General features: G+C 44.1%; 1 protein-coding gene across 1 annotated transcript in view; it reads left to right on the forward strand.

Annotated features, from left to right (window-relative positions):
* The window catches only part of FRS2 (fibroblast growth factor receptor substrate 2), a 32,143-nt gene that overhangs the window by 3,663 nt on the left and 4,280 nt on the right, over positions 1–24,200 (forward strand). Inside the window, exons 2-5 of the mRNA XM_030214771.1 lie at positions 5,037–5,136; positions 9,430–9,521; positions 12,413–12,599; positions 23,219–23,374. Coding sequence (XP_030070631.1) covers positions 9,456–9,521; positions 12,413–12,599; positions 23,219–23,374 — 409 coding nt within the window. The 5' untranslated portion in view covers positions 5,037–5,136; positions 9,430–9,455. The remainder of the gene's footprint in view (positions 1–5,036; positions 5,137–9,429; positions 9,522–12,412; positions 12,600–23,218; positions 23,375–24,200) is intronic.

Consider the following 24,200-nt stretch of genomic DNA (forward strand, 5'->3'; position numbering starts at 1 on the left):
GTATACACAAAAAGCAGCAAATATGAGTTATCTTGTTGGGCAGACTGGATGGACCGTGCAGGTCTTTTTCTGCTGTCATCTATGTTACTATGAATTTGTACCTGTCCTTTTCAGGGCACAGACCATATAAGTCTGCCCAGCAGTATTTCCCGCCTCCCAACCACCAGTCCTGCCTCCCATCACCGGCTCTGGTACAGACCGTATAAGTCTGCCCTCCCATATCCTCGCCTCCCAACCACCACCCCCCCTCTTCCCCCCAACTGCTCCGCCACCCAATTTCAGCTAAGCTTCTGAGGATCCATTCCTGTGCAGAGGGAATGGATCCTCAGAAGCTTAGCTGAAATTGGGTGGCGGAGCAGTTGGGGGGAAGAGGGGGGGTGGTGGTTGGGAGGCGAGGATATGGGAGGGCAGACTTATACGGTCTGTACCAGAGCCGGTGATGGGAGGCAGGACTGGTGGTTGGGAGGCGGGAAATACTGCTGGGCAGACTTATATGGTCTGTGCCCTGAAAAGGACAGGTACAAATTCAAGGTAAGGTATACACATATGAGTTTGTCTTGGGCAGACTGGATGGACCATGCAGGTCTTTTTCTGCCGTCATCTACTATGTTACTATAAAACATAGCTATGCCTCTAAATTTAATACAAAGGTATCATGTAGGCTGAAGTCAATTTATCACAAATCTGGAGAAAATTATTGCATAAGCACTGTAGTTCTACAGAATAAAAATCTATTTATAAAAATATTTTCATAGGAATGTCATGGTCCCTTTTTATAAAATATTTCTTTAAAATATTCATATAGTGTGAACCACAGTCACTTATCTTTTAACAGTGCCTAGGGGACAGCTGACATGACCAAGTTTTGTGAGCTGCATCAAGGAAGTCTAGATTATAACAAAAACGCTTCAATATATTTATGTCCAATTCAAAAATATCCCCCCCCCCACCACCCAATCACAAACCAAAGGGGTTGTTTACTAAAGCTTAGCTCGAGTTATCTGCAGCAGGGCCCATTGGAATAAAGTGAGCCCTGCTGCAGATAACTCGAGCTAAGCTTTAGTAAACGGGGGGGGGGGGGGGGGGGGGGGGGCAAAAGCACTATTTAGTTCACCATGTTATATCCAAGCCTTAAAAAAACGGCGGCAGCTAGGAGAGTTTTGACCTTTTAGGAGGTACGCCGAAGAAATCACGTTGTGGTAGCTTTAAATGCCACTTTCCCTGTTTTCAAACCACCAAACAAAATAAATAAATGATTCAACCTATGAAAATTGTTCGTAACCTCCAGATGCATCAGTACAATCAAAGGAGTTCCTCCGATGGTTCTTCATAGGAACAGAAGGACTGTGGGATAGTCCCAAACATATCTTACCAAAGTTGCTGTTACATTTCTACGTACTTTTTCTTCATCTCAAAATATGCTAAATGTTAGCCCTTCTGTGAGGACATGATTTCTGGTAAACTCAACCTGCTAAATCTGGGCTTCTGCACGCACGATGGCAGTGCTTCTAAATTTACTACTACTACTTATTTCTATAGCGCTACTAGACATACGCAGTGCGGTACACTTGAACATATATACCAGTCCTTGAACTGCAAAGTCTCATGCTGTCTCCCTGTTCCCAAAAGATAACTGTGACGTGAAACGCCAATCATTGGAAGTAACTTAGCTTCGTTTTTGAACAGCAAAAGCTAATGGAATCTTGACTCGTTTTCTGTATTTACAATTTCTGAATTTTCCTTTTTCCTTAAGTGCCCTAAAACGGGACTTATTAAATTTAGAAGTACTGCAGTTCTCCAGAATATCAAAAATCTATTTAAACATATTTTTATGGGACCATTGGAGGGTATAGCCACCATATGACTTTAGGTAATGTGATATTCCTTTGTATCGTCATAAGCCCCTTTTTAAAAATATTATTTCTTCAAAATATTCATATAGTGTAAACCATGTTTTGTGAGCTGCATCAGAAAAGTTTCGTAGATAAAAATCAACAAAAACACTTCTATATTTGTATACAGTTTCAAAATATCCCCCCCTTTAACCATATACCAAAAGCAGTATTCAGTTCACCATGTTTTATCCAAGCCTTTAAAAATGGTGGCATTGTTTTATGAATTTAATGAGTGAATTGACCCACAGAAACCAATCAGAAATCACAATTAGAGTAATGTCATCCATTCCAGTTTCTGCATTCAGTCCAAAGGGCATAGCAGAATGGAGGGAGAATATCCGTGGCTGTTCATGGCAATTCAAAAATCTTTCAATGTTATCACTTTCCCATCTTTTACAGAGATTGTCAATCGCTCTTCCTAATGTTGAACCAGAGGGGCAGCAATGACCTCTCGAGATATTTGGGATTTATGTTCATTCAGTCGCAGCTTAATTTGTGAAGACCTACCCACATATGTTGATATGGGCACATAATAATGTACACAACATGGTCTGAATCACATGTTATATTAACTTTAGAGATGATTCTTTTTCTGGGGAATTAACCCACAGTCCATTCAATAGTATTTTCACAACATTGGCAGCTTCCACTTTTACCATGACCCGTTATTAATGCACTGATTTTCTCTGAATGTTTGAGGCAAACTTTCTCCATTTGTTTTAGTATGTTGTGAGGTTATGATAAGAAAATCTGAAAGTATATCATAAAGTTTATTTATTTATTAGGATTTATTTACCGCCTTTTTGAAGGAATTCACTCAAGGCGGTGTACAGTAAGAATAGATCAAACATGAGCAGGAGACACTTAAGAGTTGTAAAATATGCCAGTGATTTCTCATTACTTTCACTGATATGACGAAGTGGAATAAGGAAGTACATGTCATCACATCCGTTGATTCTTTTTGTTTATTTGGGATTTGTTAACCGCCTTTACGAAGAGATTCACCCAGGGCAGGGGACAGGTTTTATATTGTAATAGTAATTCATGATAGGCAAATTTCACTTGAAGATACACTTTTCTCGCCACTGATCTTGGGGTATCCATTCTCCAAAAACGAAAACTGCAGTTCTTTTGCTTGGATATTGAATTCAGACAGAGAAGTACAAATTCGTCGGATACACAAAAATTGACTCGCGAGTAAGCTGACTTTCAATGTTTAGGATGAAAGCAAAGATAATTATTGTGTTCAACTTCCTTATGATATACGATCGTTCTTAAACATCTATCCTGTTTGATAATCAACATATCCAAAAAAATTTGAAATTGGTCAGTGGCAGGGGCGTAGCCAGACAACAGATTTTGGGTGGGCCTAGTCAAGACGTGGGTGGGCATCAAGTGTTCCCCCCCCCCCCCCAAATAAATATCTCAGCTGGAGGGACAACGCTTTTTTCCACCTTGGCAGTCTGCAGCAGGCATGCCCTGAAAACTGAGCATGCGCAGGTGAGGTATCATGGAGAATAGTGTTTTCGTTACCATCAGGGGGAAGTCTTCAGCTGGTGGAGCTTGGGATCTCCACCAGATACCACTACTACTGTTGGGTGGGCCTGAACTTGATCTTTTTCTTGACTAGTGTTCTAGTGATCTGCTACCAATCCTCCTGCACAAAGCCATGTCAGCAGCAGTTTCTTTGGTGCAGACTCACTGTTAACTGACAGTACAGTTATCTTTTCTCAGGGAAAAGGGAAATGGTTTTTGCAACTACATTCAAAGTGGTTTATACATTTTATACAGGTAGTTTTTTTTTTTTTTGTACCTGAGGCAATTGAGGGTTAAGCGACTTGCCCAGAGTCACAAGGAGCTGCAGCGGGAATCAAACCCAGTTCCCCAGATTAAAGTCTGCTGCACTAACCACCAGGCTGCTCTTCCACTCCGATCTTTACCCCTTTCTCTTATTCGCTCTCTTGTCGTTTCCTACCTGGATTACTGTAATGCTCTTTGCTCTGGTTTACCTTTGTCTGTCCTGGAGTGTCTTCAGCTTGTTCAGTCCATTGCTGTCAAATGTCATAACGCCCGCTGCTTTGATCACATCACCCCCGTTTCTACCGGCTTCCTTTCTCCGCACGTATTCAATTTAAATGCCTCACCATGATCTACAAAGATCTCACTCTCTCTGCTCCTGATGATCTTTCTAATCTCTTTCTCCTCCTCCCCTATATACCCCAGCACAGACACTTCACTCATCCCCCCTCCCAATGAGCTCCATCTTCAACTTGCTATCCCAGGTGACATTGCTTTTAGTTATGCTGATCTCCCATTTATGAAACTCTCTGCCCCTGAAGCTGGAACCCTCTTACCCCAAATTTAAGCTGATTAAAATATGAAACCTCGATTCCCTTCCCTAGTGGATTTTATCCTCAGCTGCTGCTTTTCTCTCGCTCTTAATTTCTTTTGTGTGTATGTGTACAAACTGCTTAGCTGCATTGCATTTTGAATGATGGCATATCAGGTCTCTACAAATAAAAAAAGTAAATTTAAAAAAGGTGGTAACACTGCCTTGTGATTGCTGAATTAAATCAGTTCTCCCCCCCCCCCCCCCCCCCCCCAAAAGGTGTACAGTTCTGGTCTAGATTCGATATAGTGGTACCTGGCGATATTTTTGATCTGTAGCTGTGCCATCTTCTGGTTGATGTTTTGTAAGGTTTGTGCATAGACCCAAGGTATTTATTTATTTGTAGCATTTGTATCCCACATTTTCCCACCTATTTGCAGGCTCAATGTGGCTTACATTATGCCGTGATGGCAATCGCCATTTCCGGGTACAGAATTTCAAATGGTAATACATTTAGTTGTATACATACATGGTACAGAGGAATGCATTATGACATTGCACAGAGGTTTCTAAGTGATAAAATGAGTTGAAGCATAAGTTAGGTCATCGACTATAAAGGTGTCATCTTCAATTTAGGAAATAGATTGGTAGTGCGTATTGTGTAGCTTTCTTTATTAGCAGTGAGGTTAAACAGTCCAGTGACAAGAGTTCGGTTTTGTCTAGTTGGTGTAAAGTCTATTTATTTTGTATATAAGATGGAACATTTATGTTCCTTTATGTTTTTTGTTGTATTTTCAAAATATTTTTCTTAGATTTGGCCGCTGATGTGCGGAGACACAGTATGAGATTTTGAAGCATGCCTGACATCCAGATGCTGCAGCAGAGGCTGGGAACATTAATGGCCAGATCAAGGTAAGCTGCTATAGTGCTGGAAGTGTATTTTGCGTTTGTCAGCTTCATTATTCTTTGTGTCACAGTGGAAAGGAGCCTCTGGGTGATACAAAATAACTCCCAGAAATAACTACACTACACTGTGTTTGAAAAAAAAAACCAAAAAACTATACCCCGAGAAACGCAAGTCCAGAAAACAGAGGCTACCTGCTTCTTCACCTACCTAACTGCAGAAACATAACCTACAAAACCATCTACAAAGCAGGTTTTAACTACCTGGGTTCCAAATACCAAAAGCCACAAGAAGCATCACTAACTACCTTCAATTCAGGAAAGAAAGGAAAACATACCTTTTCAAAACATTCTATAGCTAAATACATAAGCTATCAATGCACCACCTCAGCTAATCTACCGCATCAAAACTCTTCAGAAAACCACACAAACTATCGTCCTACCTATATCAACGTCCCACCTCTACAAACCCTCACTACAAAACCTATTTCCTATCTCCTCCAAAACTGCCCTTCAGAAAAATTCTACAGACCATCAATGTCCTCCCCATGTCATAACGGTTAAACACTAATGTAATGAGTGGAGTTGAACGGGTAGATGTGAAGCGTCTGTTCACGCTTTCCAAAAATACTAGGATGAGGGGGCATGCGATGAAGCTGCAATGTAGTAACGAATCAGAGAAACGTTTTCTTCACTCAACGTGCAATTAAACTCTGGAATTCGTTGCCAGAGAATGTGGTAAAGGCGGTTAGCTTAGCGGAGTTTAAAAAAAGGTTTGGACTGCTTCCTAAAAGAAAAGTCCGTAGACTGTTATTACCGTATTTTTCGGACTATAAGACGCACTTTTTTCCCCCAAAATTTGGGAGGAAAATGGGGGGTGCGTCTTATAGTCCGAAGGTAGCGGTTTTTGACCTCCGTTTTGTACTTACAGGATTCCGTGTTCCCTGGTGGTCTAGTGACGTCGGGGCAGGAAAGAGCCCCCTCTTTCCTGCCCATCGCGCTGCTCTCCCTGCTTCTCAATGGTTTCCGACGGTCTCGGCGAGATTCAAAATGGCCGCCGAGAATCTCGGCGGCCATTTTGAATCTCGCCGAGACCGTCGGAAACCATTGAGAAGCAGGGAGAGCAGCGCGATGGGCAGGAAAGAGGGGGCTCTTTCCTGCCCCGACGTCACTAGACCACCAGGGAACAACACGGAATCCTGTAAGTACAAAACGGAGGTCAAAAATTCGGACAAGACGCACCGGAGCACCTAGGTTTTAGAGGAGGGAAAGAGGAAAATTTTTTTTTTTCCTCTTTCCCTCCTCTAAAACCTAGGTGCGTCTTATGGTCCGGTGCGTCTTATAGTCCGAAAAATACGGTAAATGGACTTGGGGAAAATCCACTATTTGTGGGATAAGCAGTATAAAATGTTTTGTACATTTTTGGGATCTTGCCAGGTATTTGTGACCTGGATTGGTTTGTTCACTGTTGGAAACAGGATGCTGGGCTCGATGGACCTTTGGTCTTTCCCAGTACGGCAATACTTATGTACTTAGCTAGAATGTAAATTGTAAGCCACTTTGAACTGAAACATGTTTTTGGATAACAGTGGGATACGAGAATGCATAAATGAGCTTTTCTATGTAACTGTCAAGACCACTTTCAATAAAATTTGGGATATATCATCCTTGATAAATCTGCAATAAGCCTGCACTCATGTAGGCCGCCTTGCCTAAACGACATTGCCACCACCTAGCGATTATTGTCACGATATGCGCCGACGCCATTTTCTTTAAACATAAACAGACACTGTGGTTTTCAGTCAGGAGGATCTGATCCTCATTAAAAAATTTTGTCTGGAGAAAAATCATCGTTCTCATAGACTGGTGCAAAAGTTTCCAGAAAAGAGGTGGAAGAGGATAAGCATAGAATATGTTTTGAAGAAATTGCGAGAAACAGAATCAACTGATTGGCAGTCCGAAAGTGACAGGGCCCGATCAGCTCGCACTGAAGGAAACATTGTGACAGTTGAATAGCAAAGTAATGAAGTGGCCGGTGTGAGTGTAGGCTTATTGCAAATTTATTCAGGATGATGCGTACCAAATTTTATGGAAATTGGTCAAGTTATGATAGTTATGCAGAAAACAAAAAGTTTTGTTTTGTTTTTTGAAATGGTGTAGTTTCTACTGCAGTGTATCAAGAGTTTGGTGAGATTTTGGATACGAATTATGTTCCACCACATCTCAAAGTATCTCTGATTGTCTTTGGGTATTTTTTTTTTTTAATGAACATTATTGCTGCATTTGCTGGTAATAACAAAAGGTATGTAAATACATATCTTCACAAGCAGATGGCCTTTTAATGTCATACTATTCCATTACGTTCTATCCCACTATTCCAGGAAAAGTGGGTAGTTATGTCCATCGACCAGCAGGTGGAGATAGAAAATCCAGAACTAAGCACTACTACCTAGCCACGTGCTAGCTGCCCAGTTCCTCAGTATCTTCTATCTCCAGCAGGTGTATGGACATACTTCGTTTCTCTCTGTGTTTCAGTTAGTTTCTCCTGGTCCAGTTGGTGACTGGTTCTCAGTTGAGTCAATCCTGAGGAAATTTAGACATACCTGGTGGTGCTAGGTCACTGTCTTGCTCCCGCCTGGAGGCTTTCTTCCTTTTATTTCCCTCCTGAGCCTCTCTTGTGGCAGTGTCTGTGCAGCAACCAACAAAAAAAAAAAAAGAGAGAGCCACGTTTCTTCTGGCCGTATCAGAATGGCTCCAGTCCAGCAGTGTCTGTTCTGGCTGGGGAGGTGAGGAGGTTTGAGAGTTCATGGGGGGGAGGGGGGGGGTAAACACCCTGTTTCAGGATCCAGGTGGTGAGTTGGGGATCTGTTAGCGGGCTGTGGTAACGGTCATGCAGTTCCCGCGGCACACCTTTTTTCTATTAAACATTAGCGCCAAAGTTAAAAAAAAAAAAAAAAGAACAGGGAGCAAGTTAGCAGGCTTGCAGTGCGCTCTTGCGAGTCGGGCCTCTGACTAGGTGTTTTTTGTCGTGGCGGCATGTCGGTCCCTTCTGAGGTGGTGAAGCGCTGCTCCTCCTGTGGGGGTAGACGCTCTGCTAATCATAGTTTTATTAACTTTTTTAAAATAATCTTTATCTTATTTTTAATGAGTAAAAGAAAACAGTATGACAAACACCAAAGTACCAAACAGTATAATATATACAATTCTGATTTAACTCCAGACAGAAATTACAGCAACTCCCAAACCTCAAATACCCCTTTCCCTACCCTCAAAACCCCCCAAACACCAGGTTACAACAGATAGGGGTTACCTACATAGATCCTTCTTGGCGACCTCTACCAAGAAAATAAAAGCATCCTCCCCTCTGTACTGCTATGAATTTACAGCCTGTCTCACTGACACAGACTACTCAATAATTACTGTGGGTTCTTTTGAATTCGTTTTAGATAAATGAAACCTTTATTAGAGGTGCTAAATTCTATATTGATTAAGATATATATATATATATATATACAATGGTTAAGACGTATACATTGATTAGCTAAACAATCATTACATCGCTGGTCTCTGCATCTAAGCAATGATAAGAGTTCTTAGACCAGGAAAAGAAGCAATAATATACTATATATATACAACATCACTGGTCCTTACATCATCCAGGCTCTTATCATCAGCTGGGGGACCCTGTAACAGCGAAAGGAGCTTTTTAGACCAGGAACAAGTCCTCTGCGCAGTATGTACGTTACTCTCAAATGAGCTCCCGATTTCACTGAAAGAAACTCCCCTTTTTATTAGGCTCAGAACTCATGTTCAGAGCTACGGAAAATTACAGAATGCTTCTCTGTTAGGTAAACAAGCTATACTGTGGGAACGTGGTCACATGTTTCCTAGTCCAGGTGGCCAGTCTGAACCCAAAAACAAGCTCCATCTTTCCCTTCACATAACAAATTAATTAGAGCTGTGTCTTATCTTCTGCATTCCAACTTGTTTTTGTTTTTACAAGAAAAGTTACTTTCAGTCAAAGACAGAAGATTTCAGAGTTCATTATCGATTTAAAGCTCCCCACTGAACCCTACTCAAACCAAACCCCTCCCCACCCCAGCATTGCATGTCCGACACACCAGGAGCAACCTTCACATATTGAATAAGGCACTTCGAGCTCTATGAGGAAGGGACTCCCACACAGGATGCCAAGTCTGCTGAAAAGTCCTCCAGATTTTTGAAGAACCCCTCCTAGCTTCAAATCATAGTTTTATTAACTTTTAATAATGCACCTTTTTATTGTCTTATTTCCTCAATCAGAATTTACATGATCTTCTGAAGAAGCCATGGGTAGCTGTTGTAGCTGTCCAGATAAAGAAACTGTCCCAGATAACCATCGAAACAAGTTTAAGGTATGTTCTGGGCTCATCATTCAATTAAAAACAAAACAGGAAAATGAGGGATGTGTGTGCAGAGACTTGACCTGGTTTATTTTTGAGTAGATGATCTCTAGACAGAATTTGCTCTGCTATCTCTGTCCCGGCAGGAGTTTTGAAGCCCATGTAATATATGAAATGGAAAAGGAATCTCTAAACTCTGGTTAGCTATTTGCTACTTACATGGTAACACCTTGCACTGATTTTACAACACTTTTAAAATGTTTATACTTTAGGTTTTGTTTGGCAATGAAACCCACTTAGAGCGAGTTCCACTGGGATGTTTGTCACATGAATAGATCCATTACATGAAAAAAAACACATCAGATGTATGTTTTTTTTTTTTTTAAGAAGTACGCACGTAACAGTTATATTGTTTGGAATACAAGACGTGAACAAAAATCAAAAACAAATTTGATTTTAAGGAAGAAGGGATTCTTTGATTTAGGGAACTGAGTTTCTAGGACTGTATGCCTAGCTAGGTTATAAGGGCAACATCACTGGATATTTTGAACAGAAAATGTTATAATTTCCTGGGTATAGAAAGGGCCCCTGGTTTCCCGTGTGCCATACAGTAGGGTTAGCAAAATATGACACATGCTGACGACTCCCTGTGGAATTGCAGAACCTTGTCTCTCTGGTTCTGTTCCTGTGCTCTGAACTCTATTTTCAGGGCCTTCTGTCTCCTCCTCTCTTCTTCACTTCTTCCCCTATAATCCATTTCACATTCAACTTTCTGCCATTTTTCTTCCTCCTTATAGGAGGGAGGCATGCTGCAATTGAATTAAAATTATTTGTGCAAGTAAAACAAAAAAAAAAATTGCGATTAATCACATTGAATGGCCAGCCCTAATAAACGTGAATATGTACAGCATTGTATGCTGTTTGCTATTCGAATAACTAATTCTACTGCTGTAATTGTCTTATTTCTCATGTTTGATTTATTCTTATTGTACACCTCCTTGAGTGAATTCCTTCAAAAAGGTGGTAAATAAACCCTAATAAATAAATAACTCATTCTAATAAGATAAAATAGGGAGTTGTTATGTGGATTTGTATCTGTTAAAATATTTCTAATGAAGCCTCCATAAGTCCCAAAATTCTAAATCTGTGGTGGTGTAGATCAAAGTTTGCCCATGAGTGTTTGTCCTGCCCTCGCTGTAAGGGAAGGGATGCTACTTTAGCTATCATAAGAGGGGGGGGGGGGAGAGAGGGGGGGCAAAGGGGAAGAGAGGAGTAGGAGGGGGGGGGGAACACACTCACTCTCTCACACTCACTGTGTCTCACATATGCACTCGCACACAGTCATTCTGAAACACACACACTCACTCACAGATACACAAGCACACAGACATAATCTCTCTCTGACACACAATCGCACAGTCTCTCTCTCACACACAGTCACTCTCACACATACACACTACAAGGAAAACCTGGCTAGCGCCCGTTTCGTTTGTTAAGGAAACGGGCCTTTTTTACTAGTATTAAAATAAATTAGGATATCAAGAACATTTAGCTTATTAGGTAGACAGGCTGATTCGGTGACTCAGTTCCCAAATTGATTTTTCCACACTGCTCAGGATGCTGCAGAGGCAGTGTTCACTGGGGGAAGGGGGGGGGTGTTGTGGTCATCAATTAGGGCAACCCCTGTTGGCTGGATTTAGAACTCATGATGCAGCGACCCCTGAAGGATCCTAGTGCATTGACCAAGGTGAATGTTCCAAATAGAGGAAAATCCCTGAGCAGTTGCGAATAAGAGTCATGGCTCCAGCTGATATCCAGTCGGATTTCTACCATATACCCTTTATTAGTCCAGTGACTGGTTTATTAATGGGTTTGGCCATTTTTCTGACCTAATGAAGAGAGGATAATAACTCGGTAAAGCTTGTCACTGATGTATTTAGTCCAACAAAAAAGGGTCTTACAGCTTGGTTCCTGATCCTTATATTTACGTATCTGAGAAATTTTCTCAGGCCTTAGAAGGAAAAATAGGTTTGCCTTATCGGAATTGAAGAACTCGGTTTCAAAACCTTTTCAAAATGAGTTTATATCAGAAACAGCCTGCCTTCATAGATAGTCATAAGGGGCCAGATTCAGTAAATGGCACTGGAAAAAAAATCAGTGCTCGGTGCTATTCTGTAAAGGTCGTTCCGGTTTGAGTGTCCTTTATAGAATTGCGTGTAGCGCCAATTCCCTGGTGTAATTCCTAGTGTCTGATTTGGGCGCGCATCTCCGGAATTCTATAACACTTCGTGCCCCTCCCGTGGCCACACCTCCTCTTGGGTTGCATGCTATGGGATTGGGCGTCCAGTGTTCTAGAATAGCGTGCTCGCAAATCCTAATTGGTGCCAATTAGTCAATAATAGCACCCAATTATTGCTAATTGGCTCAGCCAATTTAGTTGCATATGGATCTCAGGATTGCGCCCAAATTTGGCAACCTTTATAGAATCTGGGGGGTGAAATTTTCACTAAAAGACATTTATTCTTAAGGTATATGATATCCAGTAAAAAAAAAAACCCTCTTATTTTCAAGTTTATTAAAGACGTTCTGTCCCGCCCAACAGAATAAACCATCTGGGCGGCATACATTAAAACAGAAGAAAGAAGGAACGGACATAAAATATTAACGTGAAAGAAAGGAACTAGGGTAGAAGTACAATATATTTATCTGGAAAACAGCTTTTTGCACTTGTCAGGTTTTGGAAGTAAGGTCTTCAGTCTTTCATTCCAGCAGAGCCAAGCAGAATTTCTAAATAACTGTGACTAAAATTTTGATACCTAGTGCTTCCTTCGTTTGCTTCTTCAGTGCGGTCTCGCTCTTCACTGATGCTCATTCACTGTAAGAGTAACTTTTCTGTTCTGAAGGTCATTAATGTGGATGATGATGGAAATGAACTGGGTTCTGGCGTGATGGAACTGACCGACACGGAGCTCATTTTGTACACCCGTAAGCGGGACTCAGTAAAATGGTCCTACCTCTGCCTGCGTCGCTATGGCTACGATTCAAATCTCTTCTCGTTTGAAAGTGGACGAAGGTGTCAAACTGGACAAGGTGGGTGGAATATTTTTGCCGTTCATTTTTCAGCCTCCAGTTGTTGCAGCTAGGCTAAGCTCACTGTTAAGTCGGGGGATGTTTGAGGTGCGTTGAAAAAATGGCTTCTGGTAGTCTAGGCATGGGTTTTGGGCATGCGCCAATCCATTTTTCAGTGCACCTGTAAAAAAGCCCTTTTTAAAAAAATTTTGCCGAAAATGGACGTGCGGCAAAATGAAAATTGCCGCGCGTCCATTTTGGGTCTGAGACCTTACCACCAGCCATTGACCTAGCGGTCAAGTCTCACGCGGTAACTGGGCGGTAATGACCTACACGTGCCAGAAAATAAAAAAATATTTTTCAGGCACGCATAGCAGACGTGCGCCAAAAATGAAATTACTGCAAGGGCCACACGGTAGCCGTGCGGTAACTCCATTTGGGCGTGCGTAGACGCTTAACGCAGCTTAATAAAAGTGCCCCTATATTTGCTATTCTTCCTTTCAGATCAAACACTAAAGGATAAATGAATTGTATTTTTATGTTTGAACAGAAAGAAAAATCAGAATTCTGTATAGTTGAGTGTAGCTGGTTTTGATTGGTATTGTTTATGAAGACTGCTCTGCTGCTTTGGAAAATGTTTACATGGCAAGGTTGCCTCGTCATGCATCTTTTTAGTATCGGGTACATTGCTTTGGAATGCTCTACCAAGATCCATCCAAACAATCAACGGCCTTTTGCCCTTCAGAAAAGCACTGAAGACCCATCTCTTTAAGATAGCATACCCTAACGACTCAACTTAATCTAAAGCCTGGCCACATGATTCTAATTGACGATTGCTATACACTGACCATGTTTCCCATTATCCTTATTGTTACCCCATATCCGTTCCTCTCCATCTTCCTACGCCTACATTCTAACGCTCATTTCCTTCTGCACCCAATTCCTCCTATGTTCAATTTTACTTATCCGTTAACCCCATTAATATTGCGTTTACTACAAATTGTATATTCTTTTTTACGACTTTGTAATTCTTCATATTGTTACTATGTAAGCCGCATTGAGCCTGCCATGTGTGGGAAAGCGCGGGGTACAAATGTAATAAATAAATAAATACATTTCCTATGGTATTTAATGTTCACATTTAAATGTAAATTCTAACCACACATTTACAAACTGCTGTGCCTCATAACAGCTTGTTTATTTAAGAGGTAAGGGACTTCAGATTCCCGGTGCTATTTCCCTTAATTTGGAAAAGCACTACTGCTCTGCTGTGCCGCTGGGTCTCTTTGCTTCCCAGTGCGGTAACTAGCAGGAATCCTCACTAGTCTTTCACCCTCTGTTAAGTGCTTAAACTCCTATTTTTTTAACCTTTTTTTGTATATTTATATAGGGCGTTGTACTGGGCGTTTTCCACGGGCTTTTTTGTAGGTTCGCTGTACAGCGAGCTCCTGTTTTGCTGTTGCTTCATTAGGAGCCGAACCCCCGATATTCGACCCTCTCTCCGTATCAACCGCTTTTCTGCTTTCCTCTATCGCCCTGTTTAAATGTGTAAATTGTTTTATATAGCGCTGAGTAGGTCTTTTATTTCAAGATTTGGAATGTTAAAAGATTGTCATTAAAAAAAAAAAAAGAGAGTTTTCCCTACAAGTCAAAGAATAACAAATAAAAAAAAAATTAGCGGTGGTCCGACCAGCATATGTTTAAAAACTAAAGAGTGTAACTTGAAAAGGTAGAGAAGGGTGACCAAAATGATTAACGGGACGGAAAGATTGTCATACGACAAAAGGCTAAAGAGGTTAGGGCTCTTCAGTGTAGGGAAGAGATGGCTGAAAGGAGGTATGATTGAGGTCTGCGAAATCCTGAATGAAGTGTAACGGGTAAATGTGAATCGATTGTTTACTCTTTCAGAAAGTACAGAGGCTAGTGGACACGCCAGGAAGTTACATAGTAGCACATTTAAAACACAATTTTTTTTAAGGTCAAAATGCCCAGATTAATACATTACTTCTTTACTGGTTTAAACATGTGTATGTTTTGTTACCTTATATTTCTAATAAATTGGCCAGTAGTAATAAGCCAGCCAAGTGGACCTAGTTCCATTCCCTGTAGGTCAGTGGTCTTTGCTAATTTTTAAATGGGGTCCCACTGTAGCATCCAAAGGGGCTGAAGGAGAGCTGACAAATTTTCCATGTCATGACACTACTGATCAGTGTGTGCCAATAACAACATATCCTTACTAGTCTCTTTCTCTTAGCCCCCCCCCCCCCCCCCCCCCCCGTTGCCTTATGCTACCACACTCTCTCTCTCTCTCTCTCTCTCAAGCCCTCCCAACCTTGGCCCACCATTCTCTAGCCCTTTCGTGGCCAACATCAATATCTCTCTTGCTGTATTTCCATTTCTTGCCGATCTTGATATTTGAGGGCAGTAGTGGTACCTCATATTGCTTCTCTCACTTCCTTACGTTACAGCAGCTATGGATCCCTGAAGTAGTGCTCTTCAGTGTTGGAGGATTGGGAAGGAGCAGCGAGATGTCAGTTGTTGGCGCCTGGTTTTGAGCTGGCTTCTAGATCTAATGAAATTTGTCGAGGCTTGGTATCTGCAATCTTGACTCCTCCCAGCATCCCACATGTGATCTCGTAACCCTGCCTAGAGAGATGAGGCTCAACTACTTGTTTTATTTTGTTATCCAGTTACTGAAACACCTTTTATTGATGACAAATAGTACATACAGAACAAAGCAAAAACTGCAAATGTGTAGCAGTCATCTTGAAATTTCAGATTTTCTCCTTCCCCTACCAACCCTCAAACCCAACCCATAGAACAATAACACACAAAGCTCAAACAACCCTTCAACCTCCCCCACGCAAGAGACCAATATCTACAGATAAACACAGGTAAATGTTGCAATGCCAATGGGATGCAGGGAAGCAAATCACAAAAACACAAGAATAGGAACACACTCCCTTTTCCCAGAAGATCAAAGAACAAAAATTTACAATGCATGGTTGAATATGCAAACCAAGGAGTAAGCGGAGGCATAAACCGTTTGAAGCACCTAATTTTAATTAGCCAATTACTCATGCTAAAGGAGAGCAGTTTGCTTACTTTCTCACACTCTGATTCTGAAGTAGACTTATTCCTACATTGTGCATTATTGTGTCTCTGGAAACACTAAATTGTTTTATTTAAACATGTTTTACCATATTAGAAAATACTGGTTTCAATTAAACTAGGGTATCATGGTATGACCTTATAAATCTCATTATTAAGAGTTCACAAACTTTTTCTCAGCACTGTGTAACCACTTTTGAGTATCTCCATTTTTGAAAGGTGGTATTAACACATGCCAAAATAAACGTAAACAGAATTCAGTGCAAAAATGTGAAGGACTAATGAATCGAGTCAAAAATTTACAATGCATGAATCTTCAGATATAACAGGAACATGTTACAGAGAAGACCAGTTACACTCAAATAGGTAAACATTTGGGTATTGATAGGGACTTTTAGAACTGAACAAGAGAAAAAAAAAGACATTTGAAATTAAGATAAACATTTTGAAATAAACACACAAAAAGTTAATAAGAGTATTGGTTTCTCACGCAATGTTGGATAGTCGGGGACTTGTCGTTCTGATTTTTCTGTTGAGGTCCCTAAGAAAAGCAAGATTACGAGTCTTGTCTGCAGTGGACTAAAACCAGAACTGGATAAATCTGCCCTAAAAATTGGTGTCAGTTGACAAACCTAGCACGTTGTAATGTAAAGTTGTAGTGTCAGTCTGCCCCCCCCCCCCCCCCTTACTGAGGTATAAGGTGAAATTAGATCTTACCTGCTAATTTTCTTTCCTCTAGACCCTCCAGACCGGTCAAGACGCGTGGGTTATGTCCTCCTACCAGCAGAGGGAGACTGAGAAACACTGAGCTTTTGAATACTGTATATATAACCTGTGCAGTACATCCACTAGCCAGTATAACCCTGACAAAGCAGAGAAAACAAAAACATCAACTAGAACTAACAACCCCGTACGTGGTCACTGTCAACTGGACACTTTCTTCATATCTTTCATTGTGTCCTTTGTATTGTGTGTGCTTCCACAGGTGGACTAACAAACACGGTCACACCTGACCAGACTTATAAAAACAAAGTCTGAAACCATAGAAACCACACTCAACAGCTGCCAAGATAGAACAACAGACAAACCGACCTCCTGGCCTACAGTACAGACAGGGCGGGCCTTGACCGGTCTGGAGGGTCTAGAGGAAAGAAAATTAGCAGGTAAGATCTAATTTCACCTTCCTCCACGACCCTCCAGACCGGTCAAGATGCATGGGACGTACCCAAGCAGTAAGATCCTAAGGGCGGGATCCACGTAGGCCAGAGGTCAACACTGCAGCCCCAAAACCTGCCTCATCCTTGGCATGCACATCAATCCTGTAATGTTTAACAAAGGAATGCAATGACGACCAAACCGCCGCTCGACAAATATCTAACGGAGGAATCATACTACTCTCCGCCCAGGAGGTCGCCATTCCCCTGGTAGAATGAGCTGAAAATTCCTTAGGGACCACGCGGCCCTTCAGCAAATACGCCGAAGCAATTGACTCCTTCAACCATCTAGCTATCGTAGCTTTGGAAGCTGCCGCGCCCTTCCTTGCACCACCATGGAGAACGAACAAACGATCAGAAAGCCTATAGTGTCGAGTTCTGGAAACGTAACAGCGCAAGACTCTTCGCACATCTAACTTGGCCAGTCGACGCTGCTCTGCATCCCCCGCCAAGTCACCCAAAACTGGCAAGGAAATCACTTGATTCATATGAAACTCTGAAACCACCTTGGGCACAAAGGACGGCACCGGGCGCAACGAAACCTTCTTGGAAAAAGACAGAAAGGGCTCTCTACAAGACAAAGCCTGAAGTTCTGACACTCGCCGAGCTGAAGTAATAGCCACCAAGAACACCGTCTTTAGGGACAGATCCTTATCTAAAACAGAAACCAAGGGCTCAAACGGCGGCCTCACCAAAGCCTCCAAAACTAGATTCAAATCCCACGGAGGCACCATCCGCCGCCGGGGCGGGCGCAGTAACTTAACACCCTTCAAAAATCGAACCACATCAGGACTAGAAGCTAACGACTTTCCCTGGAGCTTCCCACGGAAACACGACAAAGCCGCCACCTGCACCTTCAAAGAGGACAAGGCCAAACCCCTGTCCATACCATCCTGTAAAAACTCCAAGACATCTGTCACCGACGCCCGAAAGGGAAGAACCTGCCTACCTGCACACCAATGCTCAAAGACTCTCCAGACCCGGACATACGCCAGCGAAGTGGACTGCCTACGCGAACTCAACATTGTATCAATCACTCTGGACGAAAAACCTTTCTTCCTTAACCTGTGCCTCTCAAGAGCCAGGCCGTAAGCGAGAACCGATCCGGATCTGGCATAACTATCGGTCCCTGACACAACACCCCTGAATCTGACAACGGCAGAGGATCCGCTATCGCCAACCGCACCAGATCTCCGTACCACGGCTGACGTGGCCAATTCGGGGCTAACAAAATCACTTGTCCGGGGTGCCGAGCGATGCGCTGAATCACTCGACCGACCAACGGCCATGGGGGAAACACATACAGCAACTCCTGCGGCCACGGCATTAGAAGCGCATCTATGCCTTCCGCTCGAGGATCCCTCCGGCGACTGAAAAACCTCTGAACCTGAGTATTGCGGGCCGTTGCCATGAGATCCATCACGGGAAGTCCCCAGATCGTCACAATGCGATTGAACACCGACCGATGAAGCGACCACTCCCCGGGGTCTAGAGCATGTCTGCTTAGGTAATCTGCCTCCACGTTGTCTACTCCAGCCACATGCGCCGCGGAGAGCGCTAGAAGATGAACCTCCGCCCATTGACACAACAGCGCCGCCTCCTCCGCGACCGCCTGACTCTTTGTGCCCCCTTGACGGTTGACATAAGCCACGGCGGTGGCGTTGTCGCAAAACACCCTGACTGCCTTCCGCACCAGCACACTCTGAAACGCCTGAAGCGCTAGCCGAATGGCCCGGGTTTCCAAACGATTCATGGACCACTGAGCTTCTACCTGAGACCAGCGTCCTTGAGCTACCTGACCGAGACAATGAGCTCCCCAGCCCTGAAGACTGGCGTCTGTGACGAGAACCACCCACTGCGGAGCCTCCAACGGCATTCCCTTTTCCAGATTGCCTGGATCTAGCCACCACTGGAGACTGAGGCGTGGGGTTACCGGCAGCTGGAGGCGTACATCCAACTCCTGCGACAGAGGCGCCCACCGACTGAGAAGAGCCGACTGCAACTGCCGCATATGCGCCCGGGCCCACGGAACTACCTCTATGGTGGCCGCCATTAACCCCAGGACTTGCAGATACTCCCGGGCCGTCGGAGCCGCCTCCGACAGAAAGAGATGAATCTGACCCTGCAACTTGCGAATCCGGGGGCCCGGCAGGAAGACCCGACCGTTCCTGGTATCGAACAGAACCCCCAGGTACTCCAGCGACTGCGACGGCACCAGGTGACTCTTGCCGAAGTTCACTACCCAGCCCAGAGACTGAAGAAACTGCACCACTCGAGCCGTAGACACCTCGCTCTCTGACTGGGACTTGGCCCGAATCAACCAATCGTCCAGGTACGGGTGCACCAGAATACCCTGCTTCCGCAAGGCTGCCGCCACTACCACCATGATCTTGGAAAACGTTCGAGGAGCCGTTGCTAAACCGAAAGGCAGAGCACAAAACTGAAAATGCTTCCCCAAAACCGCAAAGCGCAGAAATTGCTGATGAGCGGCCCGAATGGGGATGTGCAGATAAGCCTCCGTCAGATCCAAAGACGTGAGAAACTCCCCTTCCTGCACCGCGACAATGACCGACCTCAATGTCTCCATGCGAAAAGAGGGGACTCTGAGAGCCGCATTGACTGCCTTCAGATCTAAGATAGGCCGAAAGGCGTCCTCCTTCTTTTGGACTACAAAATAGATTGAATAGCAGCCCAAGCGGCGCTGAGCGGCGGGAACAGGTACCACCGCCCCCAGACTGATCAGACGAGCCAAAGTGTCTCGCACTGCTGCCCGCTTGAGCCTCGAATGACAAGGGGACTCCAGAAACCTTTCGGGAGGCGAGCCGTCGAACTCCAGAGCGTATCCGTCTCGCACCACTTCGAGAACCCACTGATCCGATGTGATTTGGGCCCAGTCCTGGTAAAACAGACTCAGCCGAGCCCCTACCCGAACCAGAGCCTGGACCCACACACCTTCATTGCGAATTACGCCCCGAAACCTGTCCTCCCGCGGAAAAATCACGCCCTCCGCGCCGATTCCCACGAAAGGACTGTGTTCGCTGGAAGAACCGACCTCTAAAGGCTCCACTAGCCCTCCCGGGCCTATACCGGCGAGCCTCCTTAAACCTGCCTCGGGAGGAAGTACCCCTGGAAGCCGCCTTCGGACAAAAATCCGGAAGCCGAGGGGCCTTGGCATCGCTGAGTCCACGCACCAACTTATCCAAATCCTCACCAAAAAGCATGGACCCCTTAAACGGAAGCGAACAAAGCTTAGCTTTGGAGGCCGCGTCCGCGACCCAACCTCGCAACCACAGTGCCCTACGTGCCCCCACCAGCATAGCCATATTCTTGGCCGAGGCACGGAGCAAATCATAAAGCGCATCAGACAAAAAGGACGATCCCATTTCCAATTTGGCTAATTCCTGTACCCCGGAGGTCCCAACCTCCACCGAATCATCAAGCAGTTTCTCGGCCCATCGGAAACACGCCCGCGCAACTAGCCCCCCACAAATCGAGGCCTGCAGGGCCAGGGCCGACAAATCAAAACTCCGCTTGAGGAAGGACTCAAGCCTCCTATCCTGGGGATCCCGGAGAGCAGTCCCCCCGTCCACCGGTATAGCCGTGGCTTTAGTCACTGCTGTCACCACCGCATCCATTGTGGGAGCCCTAAAGGAATCTCTATCTTCCTGTGGGAGCGGGTACAGTCTAGACATAGCTTTAGACACTTTACAGGGAGTATCCGGCGAATGCCACTCTTGAAACACCATATCCCGGATGTCCTTATTCATGGGAAAGGACCTAGCCTGCCGCAGAATCCCCTTAACCAAGGGATCCACCTGTCTAGCCTCCCCCAAAACCGCCTCTGGCTGTTCGAACTTAAGGGTGGAAGAAATCTGCTCAATGAGCTCCGCAAGCTCCTCCCTGTGAAAAATCCGCACTACAGAGGGATCCTCCCCAGGGACCACCAACTCCGGATCCTGAGGACCCTCAAGCCCCTCAGGATCCCCAATATCATTCAAAGCACCTTCGGATCCTACAGGGGAGAATCCCTCCTCATCATCCCACTCAAACCGAGGCCTCTTCGCCAGCGCCGCACTAGTCCCCTCCCCTAAAGGTGGGGGACCCGCCTTCCAGGCTTGAAAAAGGGTCCAAACGAAATCCGGAGGAAAACCAACGCCTCCTGTACCCTCAGGCGCCACCTTCGGAGCCGATCCGGGAGCAGCAGGGCCAAAAACAGCTGATTCTGCGGGACGCGCGGAATCCAAAATGGCGGCCGTTCCCGCCAAAACTAAATTTGTTGAAACCGTCCCTGCCGGTGCCCCTGCTGCCCCCGACACCCCCGAACTAGCTGGGGCCTCCGCAATCAACACCGGGGGTGCCGCCATCGGCGAGGCCTGCTTCGGTTCGCCGCACAACCGGCACTGACCTCCCGGCGCTTCTATGCCTCGGCGCGAGCACGCGCGACAGTGGAGAAGTTTGCCTGCCATGACCTCGAAGCACACCACACGCTGTGCTGAGCGGCGCACACACTGTCTCTCACAGCTTCCCCACAACAATTACCCGCTCTGCTCTCTCTCGCTAGCAATAGGAAACGAACCTGCCGTCCGTTCCTATCTACATAAAGCCTCAGATGGCTCTTAAAGAGATATCACCCAATTTCTTTCTTTCTTTCTTTCTGGCAGCTGAAAAGTGGGGGGCTCTCAAGGCTACAATCTTAGAAAGCAGCCGAGGCACAAAGCTGCCAGAGTCTCCAAGGAGAGCAGCACAGGGGGAGGGACCTGAAAACAGGTGTAACACCCCAGGGGGAAAAACTGGGCCCCACCGGACCCAGGGCCCCGAAGCACTTTTTTTTATACCACGTACAGGGAATAGTCCAGACTAATAACTTAGGCAATAAGAGAAGAAACCCCTTAACTGAATAATCAAACTACCTCACCAGACTATTGAAGACTGCACAGGCTGTCCATCTACCTCTGCTGAGACTGAGAAAATACTGGCTAGTGGATGTACTGCACAGGTTATATATACAGTATTCAAAAGCTCAGTGTTTCTCAGTCTCCCTCTGCTGGTAGGAGGACATAACCCACGCGTCTTGACTGGTCTGGAGAGTCGTGGAGGAATGGCATATTCAGAGAACCTGAGAACTGGATAACTCTATTATTAAACCCAGTATAATTGTGCTCTTTCCTGACTGACCTAATGGAGGGAAAATTCTTGAAAGCTAATCCAATAAAAAGGTGCCATCTTCAATTTTTGGCCCATATTTCTACAGATAATTGAAAAAAATATGTATTCTGTTCCTGGGCGTCCTCCTGTTTAATTAAAATTTTTTTGTCTGTCTGTTTTTAATCACAGTAATATATCTTTCTTTAAATTTTTATAAATTGAAAATAACCAAATCTAACATAAAATTAATCCAGTATCAGAAAACAAAAACAAGCAAGCAAAAATAAAATCTTTTTGTTTAACACCCGTATGTCAACTTTAACTTAATGCTTGCAACGGAAGAATAACCCAAAGCCGAGGAGTTGGCTACTTGTATCTCTGCTGGTCGTGGTAAGTCGGGTGCTCTCTGCAGTTCAGCCAATGTGGCACAATAATCTGACAAGCCACTTAAGCGTTTTGCTGCCTGCTCTGTGTTTCCCCAAGACAGACTACCGGTAGAACCGGTTTGCCATTGTTCGTTTCTTTACTCTGAACCCGCCTTCCTTTAAAAGTTTTACAAAAATCAGACCTATCATCTTTTAGTAAATCCCTCACTACCTTTCTGGAGGCAAGTTAGGGGCCATTTTACTAAGATGCATCGATAAATGGGCTGCGCTAGTGTAGACGCGTGTTTTAGGCGTGCACAGATCCATTTTTCAGCACGCCTGTAAAAAAAAGACCTTTTTAAAGCATTTTCGCCAAAAATGGATGTGCGGCAAAATAAAAATCGGCGTGTTCCAATTTTGGGTCTGAGACCTTACCGCCCAGCCATTGACTTAGCGGTAAGGTCTCACATGGTAACCATGCGGTAATCGTCTACGCGTGTAGAATGACGATTACCGCCCAGTTTTTGCCACGCACCAGAAACTAAAAATTATTTTCTGGCAGTCGTAGCAGACACATGACAAAAATGAAATTACCGCAAGGACCACGTGCCACCAGGCGGTAACTCAAAATTGACGCAAGGTGGGTGCGCGCCGGCGCCTACGCGGCTTAGTAAAAGGGCCCCTTAGTTTTCTGACATTGAATGTTCGTTGAAAAAGTACCAGGATGTCTTGATCGTTCTTATAACTATTTCCTTTATTGGCTTACTAGAGTGGGATTAGAGAGGTTTTTGTGTTTCTTTTCTAGGAATCTTTGCCTTTAAATGTAGCCGAGCAGAAGAACTATTTAATATGCTGCAGGAGATTATGCAAAATAATAGCATCAGTGTGGTGGAGGAACCAGTGGTGGAAAGGAACCATCAGACAGAGCCAGAAGTTCCACGAACACCTCGGACGCCCACCAGTAAGTATCTGCTCAGCTCAGAAACCCACAATATTGTCAATGTCTACGTTCACCCCATGTGGTGTACTACAGGAACTGGCGATGCTGTGGGAAAGATTTTTTTCTTTTTGTCGATACTTACATTAAATCAAGTAAAATTGGTGATAGTTTTATTTTGGTGGTATTTATAGATGTGTAAAGTGCCTTAAAACCCCCCCCAAAGTATTCTACATTATTAACTACAGAGCAAGTGTGGTTATAGTTCAGGAGAAAGATGCTCTAGAGCTGGGCTTGAAGGGAAATTGAACCCAGTGTCCGCCACAATATTGAGAGTCTCACATGGAGTAAGGGAGGAAGAATATATTTAGAGCCGTTTTTTTCCGATGAACTTGGATAGAATTCCATTCTGAGAGTGCTTATTTTTACAGCAGTCTCTCTCCTTCCTAGCACCTGAGCTCAGCTGTCACGGTTCATCACTGCCCTTTGACCGTCTTTAACAAGACGCTTTCCCTGTCTATAATATTGGAAATCCAAGTTGCTGACTGTTAAAAGTTATGATACTCCACTTCTGTTCATTTTGGTTAAAAATATCTTTAGCAGCTTAATTGTTACTGGGGCTCAAAGTAGTAAATGTGAATCATCATTGGTTCATCTTACAATTGCTTGATTGCAGACCCAGAAAATGGAAACAGGCTTCATATTTGCGTGGATGATAGATTCAAGGAAGACTTCTTTTAGTTTTTGTTTGTTTGTTGTTTTTTTTTTAAATGCTCTTTTATTGATCAGCCATTGCAAAGAACAAAATTATGAATCGACATATTTCCAATAAACTAATACAAAATGGTAA

This window comes from Microcaecilia unicolor, chromosome 9 (genome assembly GCF_901765095.1).
Source record: "Microcaecilia unicolor chromosome 9, aMicUni1.1, whole genome shotgun sequence".
NCBI classification, from domain to species: domain Eukaryota; kingdom Metazoa; phylum Chordata; class Amphibia; order Gymnophiona; family Siphonopidae; genus Microcaecilia; species Microcaecilia unicolor.